The following is a 26,306-nucleotide window of genomic DNA, read 5'->3' on the forward strand; positions in this document are numbered from 1 at the left end:
TTGGATGCACTCAGCCTGTGAGCCTGAGAATAAAACTTTATTTCCTTACGGACTGATAAAAACCTGTGAGCCCAGACTCCCAGAAGCTGCATGATTGTCAGCCAAGCAAACTGAAACAGAATTTTAACTTGCTTTTGGCATTGGTGCAAAATCTCTCAAACACCTTATGAACAGCCCATGGGTGAACCCTCCGAGACTACTGAAAACCATGTACTGGGGTCCTCTTACCCTCAAGTGGGTCCCTTGTCAGACCAAGTTGGCTGATAATATAGCGTGGGATGTCGGTCTTGATGCCTTGGCCCTCTTTGGCATGACCCTCTGCAGCCTCCAGGAGATGATAAAACTCTTCAGGGTCAAACTCCTACAATACAGATAGTATTTATCTTTAACAGAAAACTCTGACTACACTTTGACTTTGATTTGCATAACTTAAAGCATTTAGAAATACCAATTAAATTTTAACAGATATCTTACAACAGAGAGATGCAACAGGATTCTGTCTGACTGACCCAGACCACTGCTGAACTATTATAGTCAACTTACCAGACATTCAAGGAGTCGAGCAGGCCTGGCGATGACAATGAGAATCTTCTTCACCAGCTCCTTGATGAAGGTCACCTCTGCACTCTCCGATCGCTCAGTTGACTGAATTACAATGACAGAACACATCACAAGTGGCCATCTATATGCATGCATCAATGAAAGCAATGATCAGAAACATCTTGAAATGGAGGAATACACAGCGGGTAGAAGTATTTTAAAAATACAGAAAGTTAGTTTTAGCTCAAAAGAATGAAGAAAGCAAAGTCTCTGGAGGCATCATTCACCTCCTGAAAGAGCCTTTCCAGTTTATCCGTGAGCTCACAGAAGTATCGTGAGGTAATGAGGCCGAGACGGGACTTTTCCAAGCAGTCTCTGGCCAGCTCAATGATCTGATGATGTGCGAAGCTGAGGACACCGTCAGCCAGAGGCAAGACATTCTCAGGGGAGTTGCTTCGAATGATCTCCTTAATGCGCTCCTCCATTTGAGCTGTGGCCTGAAGGGTGGAGAGAACAAACCAACAATGAATTCCCCTTTAAAGATACGATCATTCGATACTGAAAAAAGACTGGTGAAAGCAGGATAGGTAGGGTAGGATACACTTACCTTGGGAAATCTTTCCTTGTACACATGATTCATCATGATAATCTCATGGTCACAGCAGGATTGGGATCTTCCAGGACTGTCAATGCAACAATGCAAAAAAATATAATTATATAGTTATAATGCCATATGTGGCATACTACTTTTAAGGTACTATGATTTAGTATGCAGTAATTCTTGCATATTATTTCGTTTGTAAACTGGGATGCAGAAAAAGACAGATCTGAGATAAATGTAAAAAGACAACAACAATTAAGCTTCCTCTACCTTAGACTGCGGGAACGTGGCCGCATAGGCGTAGCTCTCCTGAGGTCATCTCCAGCAATGCTCTCTGTGTAGAAATGCTTGGACAGGAAGTGGAGCTCATCTGGTGTGGGCTGGAAAGGCAGCTGATGGAGCTTCTCCTGTGATGAACAGGATGACTGGAAATGAAACGAAAATACATTGAAAAAGAAAAGAAAAGAGAAAATGAAATGAAATGAAAACAAAACCAGAAAGGAAAGATGCCCACTGATGTGTTACATAACACATCATTAGGTGATAATGCAGGAGATGGATGAAACTAAACACAGCAATGGGTTTTTACTGTTTTCCTGTTTCTACATATGGAGTGGAGACCTCAGTCAATACACAAGTATATGAGTGAAGTATCAAAAAGAATAGTTAACCCAACCTCATTTAATTCCACAATGACAGAATAATTTTTTTTTGGGGTCATGTAGGTACATCTTGATAAATTAAAATGTCATTGAAAAGTTAATTTATTTTAGTAATTCAACTCAAATTGTGAAACTCCAAAAAAGTCACACACTCTAATATTTCATTGGACCGCCTTTAGCTTTGATTACGGCATGCATTCATTGTGGCATCATTTTGATAAGCTTTTGCAATGTCACAACATTTAATCCTGTCCAGAGTTACATTAATTTTTTGCCAAGATCTTGTATTGATGATGGGAGACTTGGTCCGCTGCGCAAAGCACATCCTAAATATTCTTAATGTGGTTAAGGTCTGACTCTGGGGTGGCCAATCCATGTATGAAAATTATGTTGCATGCTCCCTGAACCACTCTTTCACAGTCTGAGCTGATGAATCTTGGCATTGTGATCTTGGAATATGCCCGTGCAATCAGGGAAGAAAAAAATCAATTGATGGAATAACCTTGTCATTCAGTATATTCAGGTAGTCAGGTGACCTCATTCTTTGGGCACATACTGTAACAATCATCCATGCAGTAATTATCCAATGGGAGGATCTTACATATTTGCTTAATTAAATCCTGGTGGTCACTTATTTTTTGGGGCATGGGTAGTGTAAATTCAATGCACACAGACTGAAGTAGTTTAAGTATGTATCCAAGCATCTTAACAAAAAGTTGAGTGGAAGGAAAAGGTGTGGAAGAACATTATGCACAACCAACCAAGAGAACCGCAGTCTTATGAGGATTGTCAAGCAAAATCGATTCAAGAATTTGAGTCAACTTCACAGGGAATGGACTGAGGCTGGGGTCAAGGCATCAAGAGCCACCACACACAGACGTGTCAAGGAATTTGGCTACAGTTGTCATATTCCTCTTGTTAAGCCAATCCTAAACCACAGATGTCAGAGGCATCTTACCTGGGCTAAGGAGAAGAATAACTGTTGCACAGTGGTCCAAAGTCCTCTTTTCAGATGAGAGGAAGTTTTGTATTTAATTTGGAAACCAAGGTCCTAGAGTCTGGAGGAAGGGTGGAGAAGCTCATAGCCAAGTTGCTTGAAGTCCAGTGTTAAGTTTCCACAGTCTGTGATTATTTGGGGTGCAATGTCATCTGCTGGTGTTGGTCCATTGAGTTTTTTGAAAACCAAAGTCACTGCACCCGTTTACCAAGACATGTTGGGGCACTTCATGCTTCTTTCTGCTGACCAGCTTTTTGAAGATGCAGATTTAATTTTCCAGCAGGATTTGGCACCTGGCCACACAGCCAAAAGCACCAAAAGTTGGTTAAATGACCATGTTGTTGGTGTGCTTGACTGGCCAGCAAACTCACCAGACCTGAACCCCAGAGTGAATCTATGGGGTATTGTCAAGAGGAAAATGAGAAACTAGAGACCAAAAAATGCAGATGAGCTGAAGGCCACTGTCAAAGAAACCTTGGCTTCATACCACCTCAGCAGTGCCACAAACTAATCACCTCCATGCCACGCTGAATTGAGGCAGTAATTAAAGCAAAAGGAGCCCCTACCAAGTATTGTGTACATGCACAGTAAATGAACATACTTTCCAGAAGACCAACTATATATATATATATATATATATATATATATATATATATATATATATATATATATATATATATATATATATATATATATATATATATATTATATTGACCTTATGAAGTATTATAATTTGTTGATAGTGAATTGGTGGGTTTTTGTTTAATGTGAGCCAAAATAATCAATCACAATTAAAAGAACCAAAGACTTAAACAACTTCAGTCTGTGTGCACTAAATTTATTTAATACACAAGTTTCACAATTTGAGTTAAATTAAATGAACTTTTCCACAACATTCTAATTTATGGAGATTCACCTGTAAGGGAGTCAGGGAATCTAAAATTGAATTAAAAAGCTTTTATTCTTTTGAAACTGTGTGGTGGGGCAATTTGTGTACTGTATAAAAAACACTAACTTTGTTCACCATTTTAAAGACTTTTATATTGTGCCCTAACCAACAATGACCCTATGTGTCCTATATTAATCTGTTTGTCTGCTTTTTAGGATTTTTTGCTTGTAGGTTAGTTAATAAGTAAAATTGCGCCCTGGTATTAAACTCACAGCCTCATGAAATCACATAAAACATAACTTCCCATTTTTATACGTTAAAATGTAATTTATTCCTGTAATGGCAAAGTTTAGTTATAATCATCCATTAGTTCAAAAGAAAAGCTTTTATTTGAAATAGCCTTTTTCCCCACTTTTTTTTTGGTAACAATGTAAAAGTCTTTACTCTCACTTTTCTTAAAGGGGTCATATGATGCAGTTTCAAATGTTCCTTTCTCTTTGGAGTGTAACAAGCTCATGGTTCATAAATAATATCTGTAAACTTGCACAGACTAAAGTCTCCAACCCAAAGAGATATTCTTTATAAAAGTTAAGACTCGTCCATGCCCTCCTAAAATGCCTTTTTTAAACACGCCCCCACGTACCTACATCATGATGTAGGAAGATTTGCATAACACCGCCCAAATGTTCAAGCAAAGGCGGCATCATTTTTATTCTTGTTGTTGCCACCTCCATGTTGTGAAGATGCTGTGTGTTTTGTTGTGAAAGCAAAACTACTTTGTCCTTCCAAAAGAGTACACGACTAAAGGTCAGTGATTAAGTTGTATTTACAACACTGTTCCGGAACCCAAATATTCAGATGTGTGCAGCACATTTTATGAATGACTGTTTCCTGATCCTGAGAGAGAAGACTACAATGCCGGCTGTTCTGACTCACAGTCTGCAAGTACTTTTACATATTTAAAGAATTTTGAGGCATTCAGCCAATCACAATGCACTGGATAGCTGGCCAATCAGAGCACACCTTACTTTTCAGAACAATGAGCTTTGTAAAAATCAACATTCTTCAGAAAGGCGGGGCATAGAGAAGAAACAATTGTGTAGTACATGTGGAAAATATATATTTTTTTACACTGCATAAACATTTCATCACAACAAATACACAAAATAATGTTCTTTTTAGCAACATCATATGACCCCTTTAAGTATTTATTTCTAATTAATAGCAAATGTTACTGAGGGGACATTTCTGAGTGGCTGGTTTGCCAGCATCATGCTGCTAGCCATTTCCTGTAAAGATGGGCAGCTGCAGCAACTGTGTCACTAAACAACAACAACCAGAGAGTTGGGTGGGTGGGCAGTCTGGCGCAGATTCAGGGACATATTTATCAGCAAACAAATCTGGCGCTGCTCAGGGGCACATGAATCAGACCAGGAGACAGTCATGGCAGCATCTGTTGCTCGTGGCAGACAGTCTCAGCAAAGTATCAATTCAGTTGTGCATGTGAGTGCAAGGACACAGACACAGACACAAACCCAAAGCTTCAAAGCAGAAACAGCAATGGTTTATGGTAATTACCTTTGCCTGTGCTTTGCAGCAAGCTTAAGCCTATTGCGTATACACAGAACTCTTCAACAATTTTTTTCATCACTGACTGAAGGATGTTTAAAATATAAAAATAAGGAGAAGCCTAAAACAGAACAGAGGCCCAGCCCATGTCTGAACTATGATGTAAAAATTGGCCCAAAGCCTGGCCCGAGGGGTGTACAAAAATTCGGAGCCCATTGGGCTCGGGCTAAAATGCAGGGCTCTACTTCTTGAATCCTGAAATTAAATGTATCTTATTTAATTTAATTTTTAAAATAGGGGCAGGGCTTTGTAGACAATAGAGGGTCTTGGAGTAAAAAGGCTGTCATGTGAGTCATGTTTCTCATTTGCTAATAAGGGTTTTACTTCACATGAGATTATTTTTTTCAGTTATATGTTAGGTGTGTTTATAGGCGGTAGACAGAGAGGTAGCACAGTAACAGAGCCTTTGTCATCACAGTCCAAAGCTAATTTCGGTTTTACTCAAAGGAGGCAATCATACTGACAGTGATTTATTTGCCTATTGCCAGCAAAATGACTTTTAAGTTGATTGCTAACAGGCATTTGCTTGATATGCTGCATATTTTGCTCAACTCTGGCACAACGCCAAAAGTGGCATTCAAATCTCTTCAAATCCAAATAAAAACGAATGCCATTTTCTCCTTCAAACTTCATTTTCAAAGTCACTTTGTTGCTTCAAATCTCTGCCAGTGAATTCACACTCTACCATTTGAAACACATGTGGTACTTACAGAGACGGTGGAGCTGGGTGTGTTTGTTCCATAGCCAGAGGAGGGAAGGGATGCCAAAGACCAGCGTCGCCCATCAGTCCTACAAACACAGACATCCCTCAGTCCATTTCCCCTCAAATAATTAAAAGGTACTGTGTAGAATCATCATCAGTAAATGGCATATACTAGATTGCATTGCATTGGATCCAATACATGAGAGGCGAGTGGTACACTAGATAAAAGGAAAATGCTGAGTGAGTCATTTATTTTCAAAGTAGAGCAGATGAAAGACAGTGGCAGTGTAATCCATGAGCTGGGGCTGCTATCTTTTCAAGCAGTGCAATTTCCTATGGATCTCTGGTTGATTGAATGATCTGATGATAATCACAGGAAGACAAATGCCAAAAACACTTTGAGGAGTGTTAAATGGACTGAGGAAATACAGAAATTGCCTAAAAATGGTTGTGTAGGCACTTGATGTCAATAGCCACAGTGAACAGTTCAATGTACATGGGAAGGTGCGTGATGCACTATGGTAGATTTCTGGGACACATTTACAAGAATAGAGTGAATCTCATGAAAACATGTCAAGGTCAGATAGCACCCCACCTAAAAAAATAAATAAAATAAATAAAATAACCTTAGGAAGTTATGTTCATACATTTTATTACATTTAGAAAGTATATAGGACATTATATTTATATTACAGTTTTTTGTGTGATTTATTTACCATAATAAAAGACAAAATCTCATTTGCCATAATGCTTTTTTATAAAACTATCATTACTATAAAAATTGTATTTACTATTTTACTGAATTTATCATCATTACTAAAAACATTACTAACTAAATTACTTATATAAATTTTGAAAAAGCTAAACATTAGGATATGATTTCCTATTGTAACACGTCACAATTTAAATAATTTATTTGTTGTTTGTTTGTTTATCATCATAAAAATAACACTACAATGGAAAAACCTTTTATGATCCAAATGGGAAGGGAAAAAAAGGTATCATGAGATTCGCTCAGTAAGTTTCATTTGAATTACCTGTCTGCTTTTAGTCCATGACTAGAGGATTATAAATAGTAAAAAAAAAAAATAATAATAATTAAATAAATAATAATAATAGAAGTAAAACACATTTTGAAATAAAAGACACATTTTTCACCCTGTCTGATCAAACATAGTTTGATGTGACAAGTTAAATTTGAACTTCTGAACCTCGGTTTTAAATTTATTCCCATCTAAATCTGTAGAAAGCCTGTCAGCTCCGGAGTTTTTCCAAAAGCAGCAACCAAGAGCTTTCAACAGCCACATGCTCCTCACTTCAAAAAACATTGTTTACTTGAACATAGTACTGACGTCCTGATATTCCTGACAGATTTGGACCACTATTCTAATAATACAGATATTTAACTTTTAAATTACACCTTTGGAGTGCCATAGGTAGTTTACACACTACATTCCTTTTCCACATTTTACATTTCTAAAATGTTCACCCCAATGATCCCACCTTTAATGTAAGCATTCGATTTTATTTCTTTCTTTTTTGCTCATAATCCAGGTAGAAACTTGGTAACTAATAAATAAAGAAATCTGCTCTTTAGAAGTGTGCCATGGGTATAGATGTCATTACCTGCGTGTGAAGGAGAAATGAGCTGAAGCACTAGGGGAGAAGTTTCTAGGGCTGTCTTGTGGACTGGTGCCTAAAAGAAAGAAAGAAAAAAAAGTTTCACACTATTTACAATGCCAACAATAGTCTACAAAGTTATAACAATATTATTAACATTTATTTTTTCTGCACTTATATATGGCCAATATGTGGCCATGCCAGCTCCATCATCTTTTCTTAAAGGGATAGAGAATATTTTATGTAAACAACAAAATTTTGGTTTGGCCCAGAGAGCTATCACATTGCCTCAAATGTTTTGGATTACAATTAATAACTCAAATGGGCAGTTTTTAATAATTATTTTCTGTTGCCTTTTGTCCTTTTGGCAAACAGCATAGGAGTGAGTTAAGCCAGAAAGGTCTGTATGCCATTGTCAACATATGTGCCCTGTTATTAGCCGAACCCAACTGTTTCTAGAGATTGCTTTTGGCATTATGGCCACAACTGAGTGTCTGGGAGATCCCAAATCATGGTCATTAGAGCCAGTGTCCCACTTCCACCTACAGCAATAATTATAGATAATTAACCTAATTGAACAGGGGAAAGAGTTAATCATTAATTAACAGACATGTCTAAGGGCCCACCGGTGCTGATAAAGAGAGGCCCCTGAGCTTTGCTGATGGTGGCTGCTCATTAGTGGCGACATTCACACACAACTGCTAAACAGAGTCTGATAAAATACTGAACTTGTATTTTAACTTCTATTCAGCAAGGATGCTTTAAATTGATCAAAATTGACAATAAAAAAAATTGACATTGCTACAAATTTTTTTTGCACTTTTATTAACCATACAATTCTGCAAAGTAGGACCTACTTTAGATTGCATCTGTGTAATTATATTTAAATTAATATTTGATACAATGCACTTATTGTGTACATACATGTGTTATGTGTTTGTACTTACATTTTAAAAATACCATAACCAGGTGTGAAGCAACACATTTTTAAGAAAGTAGCCAATCAGAACACAGATTAATTTAAAGCTATATATCATATTAGAGAGACTTTGCTATGGTTAGGGCTACACCGCAAGAATAAGAATTCAAGTGTCACTTGGACAGACTCTAGACAGAAACCATCAGTTTCAACATGCATGCACTTATGCAAACTGACAAACACACTGAAGCAGTTACCTGTGTGTGATGACAGAGGTGAGTGTGGTCGAGGAAGGGCTGATGACTGTCCGCTCCCTATCAGACTCTTTCTGTTGCTCGTTCTGCAGCTAGAAATAGAAAGATTTGTTTTGTTGAAAATGACAACAACATTAAGAGTCATTTTAGCATGACACAAAAAGTAATATTACTGAAGCATCAATACTTGAATTGTCCATCTGTCAGGGTTTACATAAAATATCACTATAGATGTAAAAGTAGCATTGTAGATAACTGATTTTACATTAGTTTTATATAAACTTCAGGTAAATAGCAAACATAATTTACTGTAACACTGCTCTGTGAATGTGCCAAGAAAAAAAAAAAAAAAAAACGATGATAATGATTTTAAATTCACTCTCCTACTTTACATGACCCTAGTGAATTATTTAATATTTAACATCCACACAACATGTCATCTTTACAACAGCCTTATACCTGAATAGGAAAATAATTTGCTTAAATATATATATATATTTGCAGTGTAAAAAAAAAAAAAAAAAAAAGTACAAAAAGTCTTGGAAAACCAAGAGGACCTCAAGACTGTCAGTAGAACCTCAGCCATGGTCCCCTATAATCTTCAAAACCTTTCACCCCACTAGCGACTGCCATGCCCACAGTTGTAAAAAAAAAAAAAAAAAAGCATAAAAAAAACAACAACTTTAGAATGCCATCATGGTAGCAATATATAATCACCAAAAAAACAATGTGTTAATATAAGTAAAGGGATAGTTCACCCTCAATTGCCAACAAAGGGGGGACCAGCAACTGAAGATGAAATATCAATTTAAACTATCGTAAAATACATATGCTTCTTGTTTTTCTTTTTAACAGGAGGATGAATTTGAGGGCCACAAAAACCAAATAATGAAGATGCATGATACCACAGCTGAGGAGGACCCAGCCTAATTTCAAATGTTACAGCAATTGTAGTCACAAATTACATCAAATCAGTTTCTTATTGTTTGAAATTACAAAATGTGAAACCACTTTTACAAAAATTTTTTCAATGGACATTTTGACACGCATTAAAACATTGGTTTATTTTTGAATGGAAAGTGTTCAAGAAGTTTTAATTTAACATGAGTGGCTGGGGTCTAATGGTAGAGAGTCGGACTCCCAATCTCTCCCAAATTCTGAGTATGGGTCACCATACTTGGCTGAATGTCACGTCACTTCTTTCTAAAATTGATTGTACGACTCTCTTGTGCATACATTAATTCATTTTAAATGTAAAAAAAAATCTTTGTTATTTGGTCAATGAAAAGTAATTGATTTTTTAATTTGAACTGTCTTGACTTTTTTTAGTTGACTTGTAAAACTGCATGTCTTTTCTGGGCTAAGAAAATAGTCAGCATTTATTATTATTATTATTATTATTATTATTATTATTTATGAATAGGATACGTTTAAGCCAAGTTTGTAGAATATCTGCCTTCATATTCTATGTGTCTTTTCTGCGAAGTCATTTGTTTTACATTTACACCATGCTGACCACTTCATGTGTGGTGCATTTGGAATAGAACTTTCTTTAAACCGATGTTAAGAAATCTAATCTAATTTAAATGTAGAGGTTCTGAAAAACATCATTTAAAAAAAAAAAAAAAAAGAGAGAGAGCGAGATCTCATTTTTTGACATATCGCTCAGTCCAAAGTTGTAATAGTGATGCTTTAGCAGCACAACAATGGAGGACAGGGTGAAATCCTAGAGGGGAATTTAACATGTGACTGTGGCCTCTTCTCTAGCCATTGATCCCAAAGTTGTTGTCTGAATGGCAGCTGGGCAGACATCACAGATGACATTGCAAAGCCCTTGTGATCATCACCTCAGCAAAGAGACTGTGAAGAGCAGATGCCAGTGAATCTATCACATTCATGGAGGTGTAAAAGGAATAGTTCACCCAAAAATTATAATTCTATCACCATCTACTCATTTTGAACAAGCCCAAATAGAGATATTTAACATAATGTCCAGGCTGTTCTTTTGCATGAATGCAACTTTTTGTGTAAACCATGACTTTGTGTGACACAGACTATGCCTGTGATCTTTTATTCATCCTCTTCCTCTTGAAAACACAAATAATTTACTAAGGAAAAGGCCATGAGAAATAAGTGTTGGCCACAGCGTATTATGGACAGGAAGGTTAAGAAAGTTGATTATACCTGTCTGAGTTAGAGAGTCACCACATTATCTGAAAATGTGCAAAATTTAATTAAAACAAAGAGCCATTTTACAGCTTTTAGTGAACAAGAATGAGCTAAGCAGCAATCTTAAGTACTAAAGCAAGACCTTCACTACTGCCAGTAGAGAAGAATATGATGCATAAAACATCTAGAAACATACAAACCACTGAATAATGCGACATTTGTGTACATATGCAAAAAAATTAATTAAAATAAATTAACAATTTAAGTAATTTTGCTGAATGCAGATGGAGAGGTGGATAACTCTAAAAGGGGGGAAATAAATTAAATGTTAAGTAAGAAAAATGGCAACGATTCAAACATTAAATGCTTTAAAAGGAGCCATATCCTACCATTCTTTGTGTATCATTCTTGTTTTAATATTTTTCCTTTCTACTTATGTTAGTCAAGGTTTCTTGCACTAAAATACAGATGCAAATTTAATTTTACAAGACCATTTTCCACCTTCAATTTAACCCTTGGATATACACGTAACTCTGAATATGCAAACATGGGCAGTCATATGGTACTGTAGTGAGATTATGGTTATAATGGTAAAATGTTGTAACAAGCTATTTTTGCAGTAAATGGTGTTTTTAAACTGGTTCCAGAGTTTTGAGATTTGAAAGTTAACAACAGTACAACAAACCTTTACTTTAAAAGAGCAAAGAAAGTCCTGTCATAATCTGACCCCTTTAAATATGTAGCATGATTTCAATTAATATCTGGTTCATAAGCACTCAGTTAAAGAGGATCAGATTTTGCTATGTATACAGCTGCTACACACAGGCAGATTAGAAACGGACAGTGCTCAGCTCCACACTTCTTAATGTAGCCATGATGAAAATGCAATAGTTATGCTAGATCTGAAAGAAGCCCACGCAGAAATGACTGAATCAAGTATCAGTCACTGTTTTGCCACTTGACAGCAGACATTTTGCTTTTGTCACTGACTAATCATTCATTGTGAAGCTGATCTTTTTTTTATTGGCTTGTCCTCAGTGGGTCCTTTGTTTAATTTACAGACTTAAATCCATCATTGTTCTTTGCAAATAAACACAGAATTCATTGGAAAAATGCTAATTATATGATATTTAATAAATCAATTAATCAATTATTTTACGGATGCTTTTATGTAACACAAGATAGGTTTCATTCATGGCCAACATTTCAGAAGACTTCAGAAATTAGGACCACTATTGTAAATTAGGCACTAAAATCATGATTCAAAGCAAGAATTGTTGACATGAGAGCCTAAATCAAGGTCAGTACTATAATTACGAAGAAGATTTTGATGGATGGACACGTCATGCAATTAGTTATGTACATACACAACATACAATGTAGTTATTATATTACCCTTCTACAGAACACAGAAGGAAGTTTGCTATTGGTGTAATAGCCGAGTGCCATTATCACAGTTATTGCAGATACAGACATTACTCATTACTGAAACCTCCACCCACATTGCACTGTGAAGAAAACATAATCCTATTTTCTCTATATGTTCTCCGCAACTAATTCATTTCAACATAAATGACAGATTCAGTCTGAATTATTCAGTCTGAGGTTACTAATCGGATCATCGGTATCGTCAATGGTAAAATAGGTCATTCACAGGATTAAAAAGTGTGCAAGATGGAAAAGCACAAGCAGAAACGCACATCACTGTTTGATAGAAGATATATATATATGGCTGGTTGGCCTTTTGATGAAGGTTTGGTCTCATCACATAAGAGGTCAAAAGGATGAGGGGCAACTTAAGCAATTTCTGCAAGAGCAGTGTATCCAACTGTATTCATCTTATAACACTGAGACGGTCAGCTCTTCTCAAGAAGATTTACAGAACAATCCATTTTCCTCACACTCAGCATGCATATTTAGGAAAAGCACTGTAATTACAGACATACAGTGCGTAAACATCCTTTGTGCCTACTGCATGGACTGAACAATAAAGCCCTGATTACAATCAAGAGGTATTCCAGTTTGATATTCACAATGGGGATCTAAAACAATAGAAAACAAAGCACCTGCATTACCATATTGTTCTTGTCTAACCTCCACTGACTTAATTCCTGTTACAAGAACTTCTACCACCTAAAAACCAACACAAGTAGTGACAAGCAACCAACTTGATTACCTTTTGGAGCGCCGCAATCTTGTTCTACTGATAAAGTGAGGCATAGGAAAGTTGGAGAGTAGAGTCCATAAGCTGGAGTCGGACATTGTCCCAAAATCATGTCCCCGAAGTGCTCGGAGCTGTCTTGAAAAAGAGAGTGAGGAGAAATGCCTGGCTTCCAAAAGAAGTAGGCACCCAACGCAAGAGTCCCGGGCAGTCCTCCCAGCGCAACGCTCTGCCACTACAGAGGCTGGTCCATGCACATCTGCTGCTCGTTGCAGCATACACAGGCTGTCAAGGGGGACAGTGTGTCCTCTGAAGTGTCCTAAATCGAACAGTGTGAAAACTCCTCTTAGCTGTTTCCCATTCAGGTCATATCCGTTCCTGCTCGAATGCCGGGTGCCTCTGGGACAGAGGGACACGACAGCTTCCAGCTGGATGACTTTTTGTTTTGATGTGAAAGTCGCACAGCTTTGCCGCCATCCCGTAGACTTATTGAGACTCAAACGCGCTCCATATCATATAACAGGCACCTAACGTACCACATCCTGAGGCGGGGAGGGGAGAGGAAAGTAAGGGAGGGGGGCGTGAGTCAGAGCAGCAATGCATCATCAGGAGACGACACAGTGAATGCAATCACAGCTCTCCCCGTCTGGCCCTGCTCCAAAACCCATCGGACCGTTTGAAATGGAAATGCACAGCTTTTCAACCTTAACCATGTGCAAGTCCTGCTCCCTGCAGTCAAGCCTTTTCACCTCTTTCCTCTTTTTCCTTCACTTGACCTGCCATATGAAGAAAGCCACCCTCTCTCTTCCACTTCAGCACCTTTGATCTCCTCCTGTTCTGTTCTTCAATCTGCTCTGTTGGCAGGCAGGGACATGGTGAGGCCCAGCCTCCTTGACACATGACAGATGAAGTTGGAGGGGTCACTCGGGGCCACTCGCCCTTGACAATTAACCGCTGAATGCAGTGGAACCGTAGCCACTTAGGTATGAGGCAAGAGACATCATTTAGAGAGCATACTGGGTGACTAAACCCGGCGCACAGACAACGAATCAAACCTTCAAAGAGTTCATAATCAGAAGGAACCTGGTCACGCATGACGTAAGCAAAGTCTTAATTATCTCACAACTTTAGAGACATGGCTTCTTATCTCTTCTTGCAAGGCCAGTGACCTATAGAAACTTAAATCTGGGAACAAACCTAGTCACTTCTGTGTCAGCCAGTGCTTTATATTTGTATGCTACATTTTTGGTGCTCTAATTTGGAGGATGAACCAAATACAATAGCAGTGGTCTGATTCAACAAACGTTAAGGTGTCTTTCTTGATATCCTTAGAATAAAGTCCAGAGTATACCTTCCTTGTCCATGTTCTGCTTTGGCACGCAAAAAATCTGTGTGACGTAATTTTGCTGATATGACACTGTCTGTGTGCAGCCCGATTACTGTGACTCTGTGATAAAAAGTAATTTGAGGGCTTGAAAAGAAAGCTCCACTATATCCATCTGCACTTAGTCAGTGGGGTATGTACTTTTGAAGAGGAAGTGAAGCAGTCAGTTAACATTATTTAGTAAACTGATTTCCACGTTGATTAAAAAATATATACCAAACATGTTTAATGTAACCATTTTAAAGAAAAAATTATGTTAAGTTATAGCTTTTGGAGAAAGGGCGCCACCATCTTGCAGTACCACCACGTGTGACATCACAGGGTTGGATCCCTCTGATGGCCAGTGCAGTAATATATGCATTCATTTACATTTTGAACACACAAATAATTTGGTTTTCACCATAATTTGGATGAATATTCAAAATCAAACTGTCCATATGCTAAGTTTTGATCGTGGTATCCCAAACGTTTTTTTCATAATTTTTTTCAAGTTTTTTTTTACAATGCAAGCCACAACATGATCATTCATGTAACATATTATTGTTATGTCAGACCAAGACATAAGCAATACATTGATTGGTTCACAAGTTGTACAGTAAGTATAATATTTAATGTTTACCTGTTAACAGGACATAACTAATAACCTATCTGAAAAATCGGATCAGTTTATCATTCTCACATATTTTAAGTCGTATCAGTTTAAATATTAACGTTTTTTTTAAGCCATTCAAGTGTGAGACAGCATGGCATATATCTCAAAGTGGTAATTACACGCTGTAATAGACCTTTTCTAAAAGAGATTTAAATGCGTTACTCACAGATTGTGATAGATAATTTCGGTTCGCACCACCACACACGCACGCTTTCACAATCATCTTCCTCCATTTCAAAACAAGTGCGTTCAAAATGTAAAGAAATGCTTATATTACTTCACTGGCCATTAGAGCAAACCAACCCTGTGACATCACACACAGTGGTACTGTAAGATGGGAAAGAGAACAAGACATCGCTTTTTCTTTAAAATAGTTAAATTATTAATCATGTATGTTACATTTTTTTATTAATTAATTTTATTTATTTGCATAAATAATGCAAAGTTGACCAACTGCTTAATTTCCACTTTAAAGGCCTGCACACCCAACTGTGCGCAAAACACAAAGAAATTTAGTATACCAGGGCAAAACTACATAAACTACCAATACAGCAGGATTTCCAAAACTTGAAAAATGGCACTTGACTGTAAACTTCACGCAAACAAACATAGTACGTACAACTACATGGTACATACAGTACATTAGGTGATACTACTTACGACTTACAGGACTAGTTATGATGACTTCCATCTTTCCTTCTATTTTATTTTTTCATTCTTTTAATTCTTTTTTTTTTTCATTCATATATTTCTTTTACCAATCAGCATTCCCAGGGAGAATTGCAATACTTTCTCACATTTTTACAATTCTTGGGATAACAAAGCTGATAGGGCCATACACTCGTACTGGTAATTGGAAGCATAATTTAATTTTTCAAAATATTTAATAAACAAACACTTGATGGGTGGAGGATGTGTAGAGCTTTGTAAATGACAGCTGTTGCAAGACTGCAGACATCTGTGGAATTTTCTATAGCTCCATGTGAGCCAGTAATCCATCAAGGAATAGATTTTTTGTGCCCCTCAAGACTTTTCACATTATTTTTCAGAAACCATGTGTATGGATGTTCTGTAATTCAGTCATGACCTACTTATCATCTAAATAGTTTCACAACTATTGTGTGCAAACACCAACTAATCAGACTAGTTCAAACAGCTCAATGACCCATTTCATCAGCAAGCCCAAAAGACTTACTTGATGACAAGCTAAGGCAGATTGGCTGTGCCGTTCACAGTTTTTTTGAAAGTAGAATACTAGAAAAGGCCACAAAGCATATAGCAGCAAACAAAAGGAAGCAAAGCTGTGAAACGAAAGGACGCTTCAATAAAATGTGATGATTGTCAAATCTGCTCCCAAAGACTGAGTGAAGATTCAAGCAATCAACAGTCATGTTTATACCTGGTCTTAAAAACCTGTCCTGAGTCATCCGATTACAAGAGACACTTTGCTGTTAACAGGTAGCAACATGCCTCTCAAATGAGTCTAATAATGATCAGATAATTAGTATAATCTTCATATCTATTATATTATATAATTATATTATGATTAATAAAAAATAAACAAAAATTGTTTTTATAGTACAAGTAAAAATACAATGCTATTAATCTCTTATATAGGATTTTCAAACCTAAATTCAGCAAGCTTTTATTTTGGTGTGTTTCCAGCAAGTGTGTGTGCTGTCGGGTTTAGCGCTGCCGAGTGCGTCAGTGAATGAAATGTCAGTCATGCATTTTGCTCTGAATCTGGCAGCACATAGCCTAAATTTATGCTTTCAGTTTGAGTGGAAATCTTTTACAGTTTGTAGATCTAAAACTGTTATTGTGCATTAACACCTGTCAACAATGCCGGTACGCAAATGAGTGGTCTGAACATTTTTACCAGTCTATGATATTTACACTGTCGCCGTGATTTAAGACATGAAGTAAGACATATTCCTGGATTAACATTAATCTGTCCAGAAATATAGACCTAACCCTTACCATAACTTATTCCTAAAATCATAGGGAAATGATAGGTGAATAACAAGGGTACTAATCCTGATTGTAAGCCTAAAACTGACATTTCTTGAAAACGTATCCCTCATTTCTGATTGGAATGTTGATCCAGGAACATGTTACATGTTGGATTTTTTATTTTGGCCATACCACCTACGTACCACTTACAGTATGTGCACCCCGGTATATTGTATTGTATTGTATTGTATATGTAGAACCTCCTTATTCTAACTTGCAAAACCACAATATTTTCCAATTGGTTATTTCACTATGCTGTCAAGCGTAAGTATTCAAAAAGTCTTGCTTTCTCCAAAATGGAGAATATGCTTGCTTAAAAAAGCTTAAATATTCCTCATTTTTAAGCTTTTGTAATGACCTGGCTTCCACCAGAAATGGTGCAGAGCTCTTTCCAACAAAATGTTCAATGGCCAAGGAAGCAAATCCCATTTATCACATAAAAGAGGGCGAATGAGAGACTCACCAAAAAGGCTGGGGGAAGGGGGTGAATCTAAGAATGTTATATAAGCACAAGACACAAAGCTATTCCCCACAGTTTCAGAAAATAAAATCCCGTTCAAAGGTTTTGAATGTATAACAAATAACAAAACTCAAAAGAGATAAATGAATCGGGACCCTGTGCCGTTTCGATCACTGAACTCCATGCTTTCATTTTCAGTGGCGGAACACAGAGCCTTGAACACGGTAAGCTTCAAAACAAAATGGCTATGTAAAAAGAAGCACGCGCTTACCTCCAAAAATGAAATGCGTGCAGTGGGCTGCATGGGCTGCAAGGGCTTGTAGGAGTTGGGCTCAAGCTTCGTGGAGTGAGGCTGGAAGTCAAATTGAGTTTTGTGAATGTTCATCATGGAAAAAAACAGTCTCTCTCAGGGTGCAGCCTTTGAAGTTGTAGGCAGAGACGTACACAAGTTGGCATGCATTAACCACAGAGCAGCGTCATGCATGACCATTAAAGGCATTTCGGATAAATGGTCCATTTAATTCCATCGCCAATGCATTAAAAATTGTTTTATATTGCAGACTTGTTTATATTATTCAGAATGGCCACATGTTACAAATTAAATTATCATGAAAATATTCATTGATCTACAAACACCATCAAGCATTTATCAAGCGTTACGAAGGTGTTTTTACTGAGAAGCAAAACATGTCAGATAAAACTGCTGAGCTGACAGGTCCAGGAGATACGCATGCATCCCTTGTGACATCTGTAAACAAAAACAAAGGCATCTCATCTTATCTAGACATCAATGGCCAATCGAACATGGCGACAGATTAACTGTTTCTGTTGCTGCACCAAACTCTACAGTGCGGTGACGTCTTTGACCTGCTAACATGTCGACAACAAACAGGCCCTCTAGTAAGAGTGATGCAACCACTTTATTCAATAAGTGATGGTGATCAAAAGCTAGAAATGCGGCGAGAGGACACATCAGGGTAGCAAAACCGAAATGCAGGTCACCCAGTTGCTGCGCAAGTCCTTCTGGCTCTAGATGATCCTGTATTTATCTAGCATCCTCGTGTTTTATCCAAACATGAGTGCGTTCCACAAAAACCACATGCGCAGCTGCCGCAAAGGGACACTGGCTGGATCTATACAAGCTAGCAAACCTATATTTATCCTTCAACAACATGCCGCAGACGCTGCTACTGTGGTAATGCTGCACTGCTCAGCTTAGATGTGCCGTCACCGCCACAGACACACAGATAAACAGTCTGCTGTCATCACAGCCAGAGAAGACACGAGAGAGAACGGAAAATACTCACTCCAGCGTCAACCCCGGAATCCTCAGCCTTTCCCGCTGGGCTTTCATGGTTGTGCCGCACTCGTTTACTCTATTGTGTGCATTATATATTCACGGCGTCTGCCTGCCCGCACCCCCATGCACTGACAAAGGGCCAAAGCCAGGCTCTGGTGCAGAGACACCGGCTGAGAACTGCTCTCGCAGGGGAGGAGTAGATACTGGGGACCCAGCGCTCTGAGCTGATCAACTTCCACCCCGAGCTGTCAAGATGTGATCATCAACTGCCTGTGGAGGGCAGGGAGGCTGGGCGACAGTGTTTTTCCCCTCCCCTGTCTCTCACGCACTAGCACTAAACAGACCTAACGCCCCTCCTCCACTGAGGAAGGAGACTTACGTCAGCAAAGCACAGTCAGAGGAGTCTCCAATACATGTAGCACTTGCTATCTGCAGCAGAACTGTTGACCATCATTCAGGTCGTTGGTGTTTTTCCCACACTGCACTGCAGCATAACTGTCAATGTTCTTCAGCAAAATATGCAATAAATGCCTCAAAAGAACAAAGAGAAACCAAGGACAAGGCATGAAGACAGCTCTTTTAATGTTTGCTAAGGCAAACATAAAACATTAATTGAACAAACCTTTTACCCCACATTTTAAACTTTGGCGTGTTACTTATCAAGCACAGTTGCTACAGAAATGTATCATATCTTAAATCATATCGCTTATTGAGCAGAAGTGTGTGGTTATTTTCTAAACATTGAGACTTTTGGTTTTACCAGCCAGTTAATAAAAAGGGCAGGAAAATTTCACATACTTCAACTGAAGGAAGGACTTATGGAAGCCTATTTCCACCACTAAATAAAACAAGGTAAGTAAGACTTTATCTCACAATTCAGAATTAAGTCAGAATTGCATGATATAAACTCGCAATTATGAGCTATAGACTAATGATAAAATAAAACCGCTGCCTTGCCAAAAGATTTAGTTTAAATTGAAAAACAAAACCTAATTATTAAAAAAACATTTAAGACAGGACTGTGAGATATAATTACAGTATCACCAATTTACACTTTCAGCGCATAAAAACAACAGAGCAGTACACACCATAAGAGCTCAGGGTTGTACAACGGCAAAAGAAAAAAGAAAAAGAAAAAATGTAGATGGCAAGAAGAAAAAAAAAGACAACTAAAACTTTGAAATTACTAGTTACTGTAATTACTTGCATTCTGCTCATGGTGACAGTGAAGTATTTTATGTTTTTGTAGAAGAATTCTGAGACACCACTGATTTGGCTTTCGGTGCCCAATATACTTTGATGGCTATCTTAACCACATGCCCCCCATCCTTCCCATATAAAAAAACAAAACAAAAAAAAGTATTGTCCAGAGCTCTTAAGGAAATATAGAGATGGACCTCTTAGAACTTTAATTGAATACCCCTGCTATAAGGAATTGAGTTGCTCCTTGAATAGAATGTTGTGGTTATGATACATGGAGAATATTGCACTAGTCTGTACCAGGCTCTGAGTTTCACTGGGGACAAAGGTGCTTGGAGACCGCTGCTATAATGAGATCAAGCTTTAACAAACAATTTAACCCGAGTTCCGCTAAAGACCTGCTAATGAAACTCATAAAGCCGAGAAAGACATCAGACCTGAAACCACACGTTTCCTTTTGCTTAGCAACATCAATATGCTCCAGTAAAAGGAGTCATATTACTCAAAGCCCTAGAAGATGTAGGAAATTGCTAAAAAGATGCCATAAATTTAACACTTGTCATGTGATAAATGAGAGTGAAAAATGGCTTTGGCAAATGAATACATAAATAAAACCATTACTAAGCATTGCAACATTATGTTTGAATGCATAAATCACATTAGAAATTTACTTTGTTTTCTACGGGGACAAATACCTATTGACTAACACTTACACTCCCACTGGTGCACTCCCACAAATGGATTTACATGCATGCTTTGAACTTTCTGCAATATGTGCATACTGAGATTACCATAACCCTGGACACAACTTTCAGCATGATCATATCTTGTTTTTTTTGTTTTTTTCATACTTGGAAAAAAATATGTAAGCGCTCATGCCAACAACAATATTAGAGGTGCTCAGGCCAAAAATAAAACACGTGTTGAGGATACGAAGGCAAACCCACTTACACAACAAATGTGCTTTCATGAGTTTCATGGGCCGCATTTCAGGACAAGTAAATTGTTGACCACAGTTGGCAGGCTCTTGGGAGCACACAATCCCAGATGACAGTGCACACTGCATCACAAACTAAGCAGGGGAAGCAGGCGGTCCAGAAGTGGGGCGTAAGGACAGAACCCAGTTAAACACCTGCTGCTTCTTCCGAATTAGGCCAAACTTATTCATGTTGAGAAAGTGGATTAGTAAAACTTAATTATCTGAAATCTATTTATCTGAAGCCAAAAAGCAATTCTTTAATGTATAATCAAAATAGCTTTAATCTTTTAGATTGTTCAAGAATGTTCAAGGCTCATTGTGTGCATGTGCGCATGTGTTTGAGGGAATTAAGCAATTAGCTGAGGCTGCAGGGACAGAACACGCCTCGCTCATTTCCCTCTATTTACATTCATCAATTGCTGTAACCCTTTATTTTCCATACCGCCATCATATCTGACAATAACGCATCATGTGCAATTGAAGGAAAGGCATCAACGTAAAGGGGCCAGATTTCAATAATTATATATTTTCCAATCATAATATCAGTTGTTATTTTGCTATTTTGAATCAAATTTTCAGAAAATTAAAATATAAGAAGTTGAAATACAGCTAAAATTAAATTAAATACAAATATCACAGGATAAACTTGAATGAAAAAAATAAAAAGAACAAACAAACAAAAACCTTACAAATAAATTAGAAACTGAAATAACTTAGTAGCTTGAAATACTAACCATTTAAGCTGAAATACTAAACTTACTAATCTAAAACATTAAAGATAAGAAATATTTTATAAAAAGAACAAAAACTAAATTACTAAAACCTGAACTAAAATTAAAATTGTAAGTATAAAAATGACATCTAATTAGAGCGCGACACACGCACAGACATAACAGTATGAAAACTCCTGCTTAATAATAAAGAGTGACGATGTCGAAGAGATTTGCTTAATTGTGTTATCGTGCTCATTTTATCTTACCAAATATTTCTAATTTGCGATCAAATTAAGACGTTTGTCTGTGAAATCCACGAGATCTCTCATGCACGGCGCGGAGGCTGTCTGTCAGTCACACACACACACATATATGCACACGCATATGGGGCCGTTCACATATCTCATCTTTTGCGCGCTTTAGTTCGTTATTTCAAATGTATGCGCACTCATAATTGAAGCGACGCGGTCGCGATGTGCACGCAATGCGACGAGCTCGTTTTTTTTCAGGTGCGTCCGCACCGCATCGAGTTAAAAACATCTCAACTTTTCAGAATGCCGCAAGCGCACCGCAGCTCATGTAGCTTCCTCACCTTTTCCATAACAACGTTGAAAGCTCAGCCAAGATGAAGGAACAGCTGATAGATTAATTTAGTAGGCCTAGCAGTGCTACTGCAAACTATTTTTAGTGCTGCAAATCCATTTATCCATTGATGAAATTTCCGCATCTTCATGGAGAGACCAGGTCATGGTTGCTTAGCAATGGCAGACTCCTCAGGAGCAGAAAGCAGCGTGCCTAGCGTTTTCCACGCGTCTTTAAACGCGATATGTGAACGGCCCCTTAAAATATGGATAAGCACGCTTAATACAAAGAGTGACAATAGCGGAGAGAGCAAAACGTTCCAAAGTGTGGTTATACTTCACTAGAGTTGATGCAGACAACGCTGGTTGTCGTAAGTGCAAACAAAATGTTTTTCATGTAAGGGCGGAAACACAAGCAATCTGTCAAAGCATATTTCAAAAGTGCATTATGTGCAGACACAGAAATGCTAAGTTTTTTACTACCTAACACAACACAAAGTAACACAACACAAAGTACCGATAAGAATACCGTTAAAGTACCGGACCGTTAAGCAGTATCGGTAAGAGTAGTAATACCATTAAAACCTTAACAATTCCCACCCCAGCAGTAATTCAGTTTCAGAAGACCCTTGCTATATTATCCCTAACAATTAAAAAGGACATTTTTTGCTTTTATTTTCACCATTTGCTATCAATATTTAGTTAATGTAATTATTTTATACATTTACAAAAGCTACTTTATTTTTAATAAACACATTTTTATATATATTTAAATGTATGCATTCAGCAGATGCTTTTATCCGAAGCGACTTACAGTGCATTCAGGCTATCAATTTTTACCTATCATGTGTTCCCGGGGAATCGAACCACCAACCTTGCGCTTGACAGCGTTGTGCTCTACCAATTGAGCTACAGGAACACTGTATATGATATGGTATAAACTATATACTAGATATGGTATAAAATAAATTAAAAATTATTGAAGTCAAAATACATCTCAGGGCCACTGACCCGCTGCTTCCGCTGCTGATGTAAAATCGGGTGACTCACTTTTCATTAACATTCAGTAAATACATCTAGAGGGCATGAACCTGAAATGTACATATCCTCCCCATCCACCACTTCAACTACATCCCACTGTTGATCGAGCCCAGTCATGACCACTGCATTGACTCACTCTCAGAAACAAATGGTCAACTGTTACAGAACATTCATCACACGATGTCTGTGCTGCCGTCACAGCAGCAGGCCATAAATCATAAAGGCAATAGGCCAATAAAATTCATTGAGGTTTTTTTTTTTTCTTATAATTTGTTTCTGACATGTTTTGACACACTGAAGATCTATCATATACATCCAACCGAGAGAGAATAACTGATTGAAAACGGGTACGTGTGTGTATTGTCAGAGACATTAAATGTTTTGAAAAGAACAGTGATAGGATGAGAGTGCTTTCGAACTACTGTGTAGGAAAATGGACCTAAATAAATGTATAAATAAATTTGGGCACAGGTTCAATCAAACAATATATCTATTGCATATTTATTTAAAAATATAAACACTATTGCACAACCTGATTTCATGATCTTGGTAAAGTACAGATTTGCACCTCCACATATGCCTGACACGTCAACTGACACCAGACAGTTATTAGGGTCACCATAAAAATAAAAAATAAAAACCTGCAAACTGTCATGGTTGCTCAAAATAGAATATTAAATCTCTGACCTATTTCAAACACAAACAGCCACAAACCGCCACCACCTAACAGACATATAAACACATGCCAGATCCTACATGAAATTAGGTTTCTCCTTTCCAGCACTGGGCTTTGCCAGGCTATACTATCCACATGCAGGGAGGTTGGGGCTGGTGTGCAAACTTGACCTTGGTTGTGTAACTAGACAAGAAGTGCCCAAACATTTAACCATGAAGAGCTAAACCAACTTGTTTTAAAGGTCTTAAATGTTGCATTATATCAAACTATATTATATTAAAATGTATCAAATACAACGCACAGATTGGTTTATTTGAACTGTCAGTAATAGAAGTTTGTTCTGTTACCTAGGACTCCCTCAGAGACATCACCAACAGCAAGTGAAAGTTTCATTAATCAGTGTAACAGATGAATATGCATACCATAAAGAGACATGAGTAAACAAAGATTTAGATCACATTATAAAAGCCTTAAAAATTAAACACGCTTTCAATTCCAAACCTGTATGACTATAATCACTTCAGTTTGCATGGAGATTGCAGTTTAATAATCATTCTAGTCCATGCTGTGATTTCATTTCAAGTAACCATGAAGCCCTACCATAAATGTTGCATCATGTAGATGACCGCTTACTCAAGGCCCAGTTCAAATGACAGACAAAGATCTTACATTTTAAATTTCTGGTCACTGTCAAAGTTCAAGGCTGGGTGACATGGCAGACATCTGCGTGATGGTTCGGCCTATGCAAGAGCTCGCCTGGAAACCTTGAGCTCAATATGATGGAATAAACAAAACTCAGTGCCATCTGCAGGCATGCAATAATCAGTTTGTAATCATTATCAGCTGCCATTTCTAAACAAGTTTGTCTTTCATATTATTTGTATGCAAAATAAAAAAATAAACAAACAAATCAATAAAAACTATGAATGCAAGCTATGCTTTAATTGAATTGTTTACTGCTCAATTATTTCCCATATCAAGCTATCAAGCATCTGTATGCAAGCTGATAAGGAAATTTACATAAACTGTTATTTTAAGAAATTGAGCCAACTAGGAATGTTTCACATTTTTCTCTTTCAAAATCTTCCAAGCTAAAAAAAAATTTTAAATAAAGTTTTTAGTAATTCATCGTAAAAGGCAGTATGCATTTATTGCACTTATGATAAACAGATTCGGAGCTGGGTCGAAGAAAAGGAGGCTCTGATGGATAAAATTCCTGTACAGCATTAAAGTCTTAGGTCGCTCCTACAATTTCCAACACATACATTTCTATGAATAAAGGGGGCGTGGCCTTATGGTTAGAGAGTCGGACTTGTAACCTGAAGGTTGTGGGTTTGTAGCATGTTAGATGGTCCAGCAGTGATTGTACTGTAGGGGGGGGGGGGGGGGGGTACCAGCGCTCTCATAAACCCTCATCACCACAGCTGAGGTGAGACCCTCTTAATGAATCTTAATGGAGCCTACCCTATGAAAGCCTGTTTCTGCCACGGAATGAATTGTGACTTTTTTATCTCATAATTCTGATTTTGTTTCTCACAATTCTAAGAAAACAAAAAGTACAAAATTGCAAGATATAAACTCTATTCTCTAAAAAGTTTTCTTCTCAGAAGCAGACCTTCATATCTCTTAAAATATTACATTTGCCATTATGAGTTAATGTCACACAATTCGGACTTCTTTTAATGTCACACAATTCTGAGTTTATATCTCAATTCTGAGATAATATAGAATATATAATTGCAATTGATTGAGTTGTTTGATAAAAAGTCACAATTACTTTTTAACTTTTTATTGCGTTGTGGAAACAGGCTTCCATACTACCCTGACTGGTGTGTAGATGATAATAATCATAAAAAAAAAGAAAAAAAAAATGTGAATTGCTGGTGATGGTTGTATTAAAGACAATTGAAGTAGATTTACTCACAGGCTTCCTCGTCTGGGAAGGCTGAGCTCTTTCTGTAAGAAAGCACAAAAAAGAACAAACACTGGTCATGACTGAGTAAAGAAAAAAACAACACACATTTATAATAAAGAAACGTTTCCTGCTGAAAGGTGATGTTGAACTCATTACTCCTGTCCAAGTTGGATGTGCAGCTTGGGCACCCTGACAGCCAATTACCAGCCGTCTTTGCTTAGTCATTCACCATCAGCGCATGCTAACAG

The 26,306-nt window shown here is 37.5% G+C and overlaps 1 protein-coding gene across 10 annotated transcripts in view; it reads right to left on the reverse strand.

Moving 5' to 3' along the window:
- Nucleotides 1-26,306, reverse strand: part of LOC113083677 (microtubule-associated serine/threonine-protein kinase 4) — a 101,496-nt gene that overhangs the window by 24,712 nt on the left and 50,478 nt on the right. For 3 of the 10 annotated variants that reach the window (XM_026254678.1, XM_026254677.1, XM_026254693.1), the window contains 10 exons: nucleotides 26,068-26,099; nucleotides 17,925-18,005; nucleotides 8,818-8,906; nucleotides 7,648-7,717; nucleotides 6,029-6,107; nucleotides 1,412-1,566; nucleotides 1,148-1,223; nucleotides 828-1,037; nucleotides 544-645; nucleotides 229-361 (listed from right to left, as the gene is read on the reverse strand). In XM_026254678.1, the coding sequence (XP_026110463.1) occupies nucleotides 229-361; nucleotides 544-645; nucleotides 828-1,037; nucleotides 1,148-1,223; nucleotides 1,412-1,566; nucleotides 6,029-6,107; nucleotides 7,648-7,717; nucleotides 8,818-8,906; nucleotides 17,925-18,005; nucleotides 26,068-26,099 (1,027 nt within the window). Of the gene's footprint in view, nucleotides 1-228; nucleotides 362-543; nucleotides 646-827; nucleotides 1,038-1,147; nucleotides 1,224-1,411; nucleotides 1,567-6,028; nucleotides 6,108-7,647; nucleotides 7,718-8,817; nucleotides 8,907-13,159; nucleotides 14,794-17,924; nucleotides 18,006-18,960; nucleotides 20,177-26,067; nucleotides 26,100-26,306 lie in introns of those variants that run through there. The other 7 variants (XM_026254689.1, XM_026254695.1, XM_026254686.1 and 4 more) reach the window with 4 other exon arrangements.

The sequence above is a fragment of the Carassius auratus genome, chromosome 5 (assembly GCF_003368295.1).
Source record: "Carassius auratus strain Wakin chromosome 5, ASM336829v1, whole genome shotgun sequence".
Classification (NCBI taxonomy): domain Eukaryota; kingdom Metazoa; phylum Chordata; class Actinopteri; order Cypriniformes; family Cyprinidae; genus Carassius; species Carassius auratus.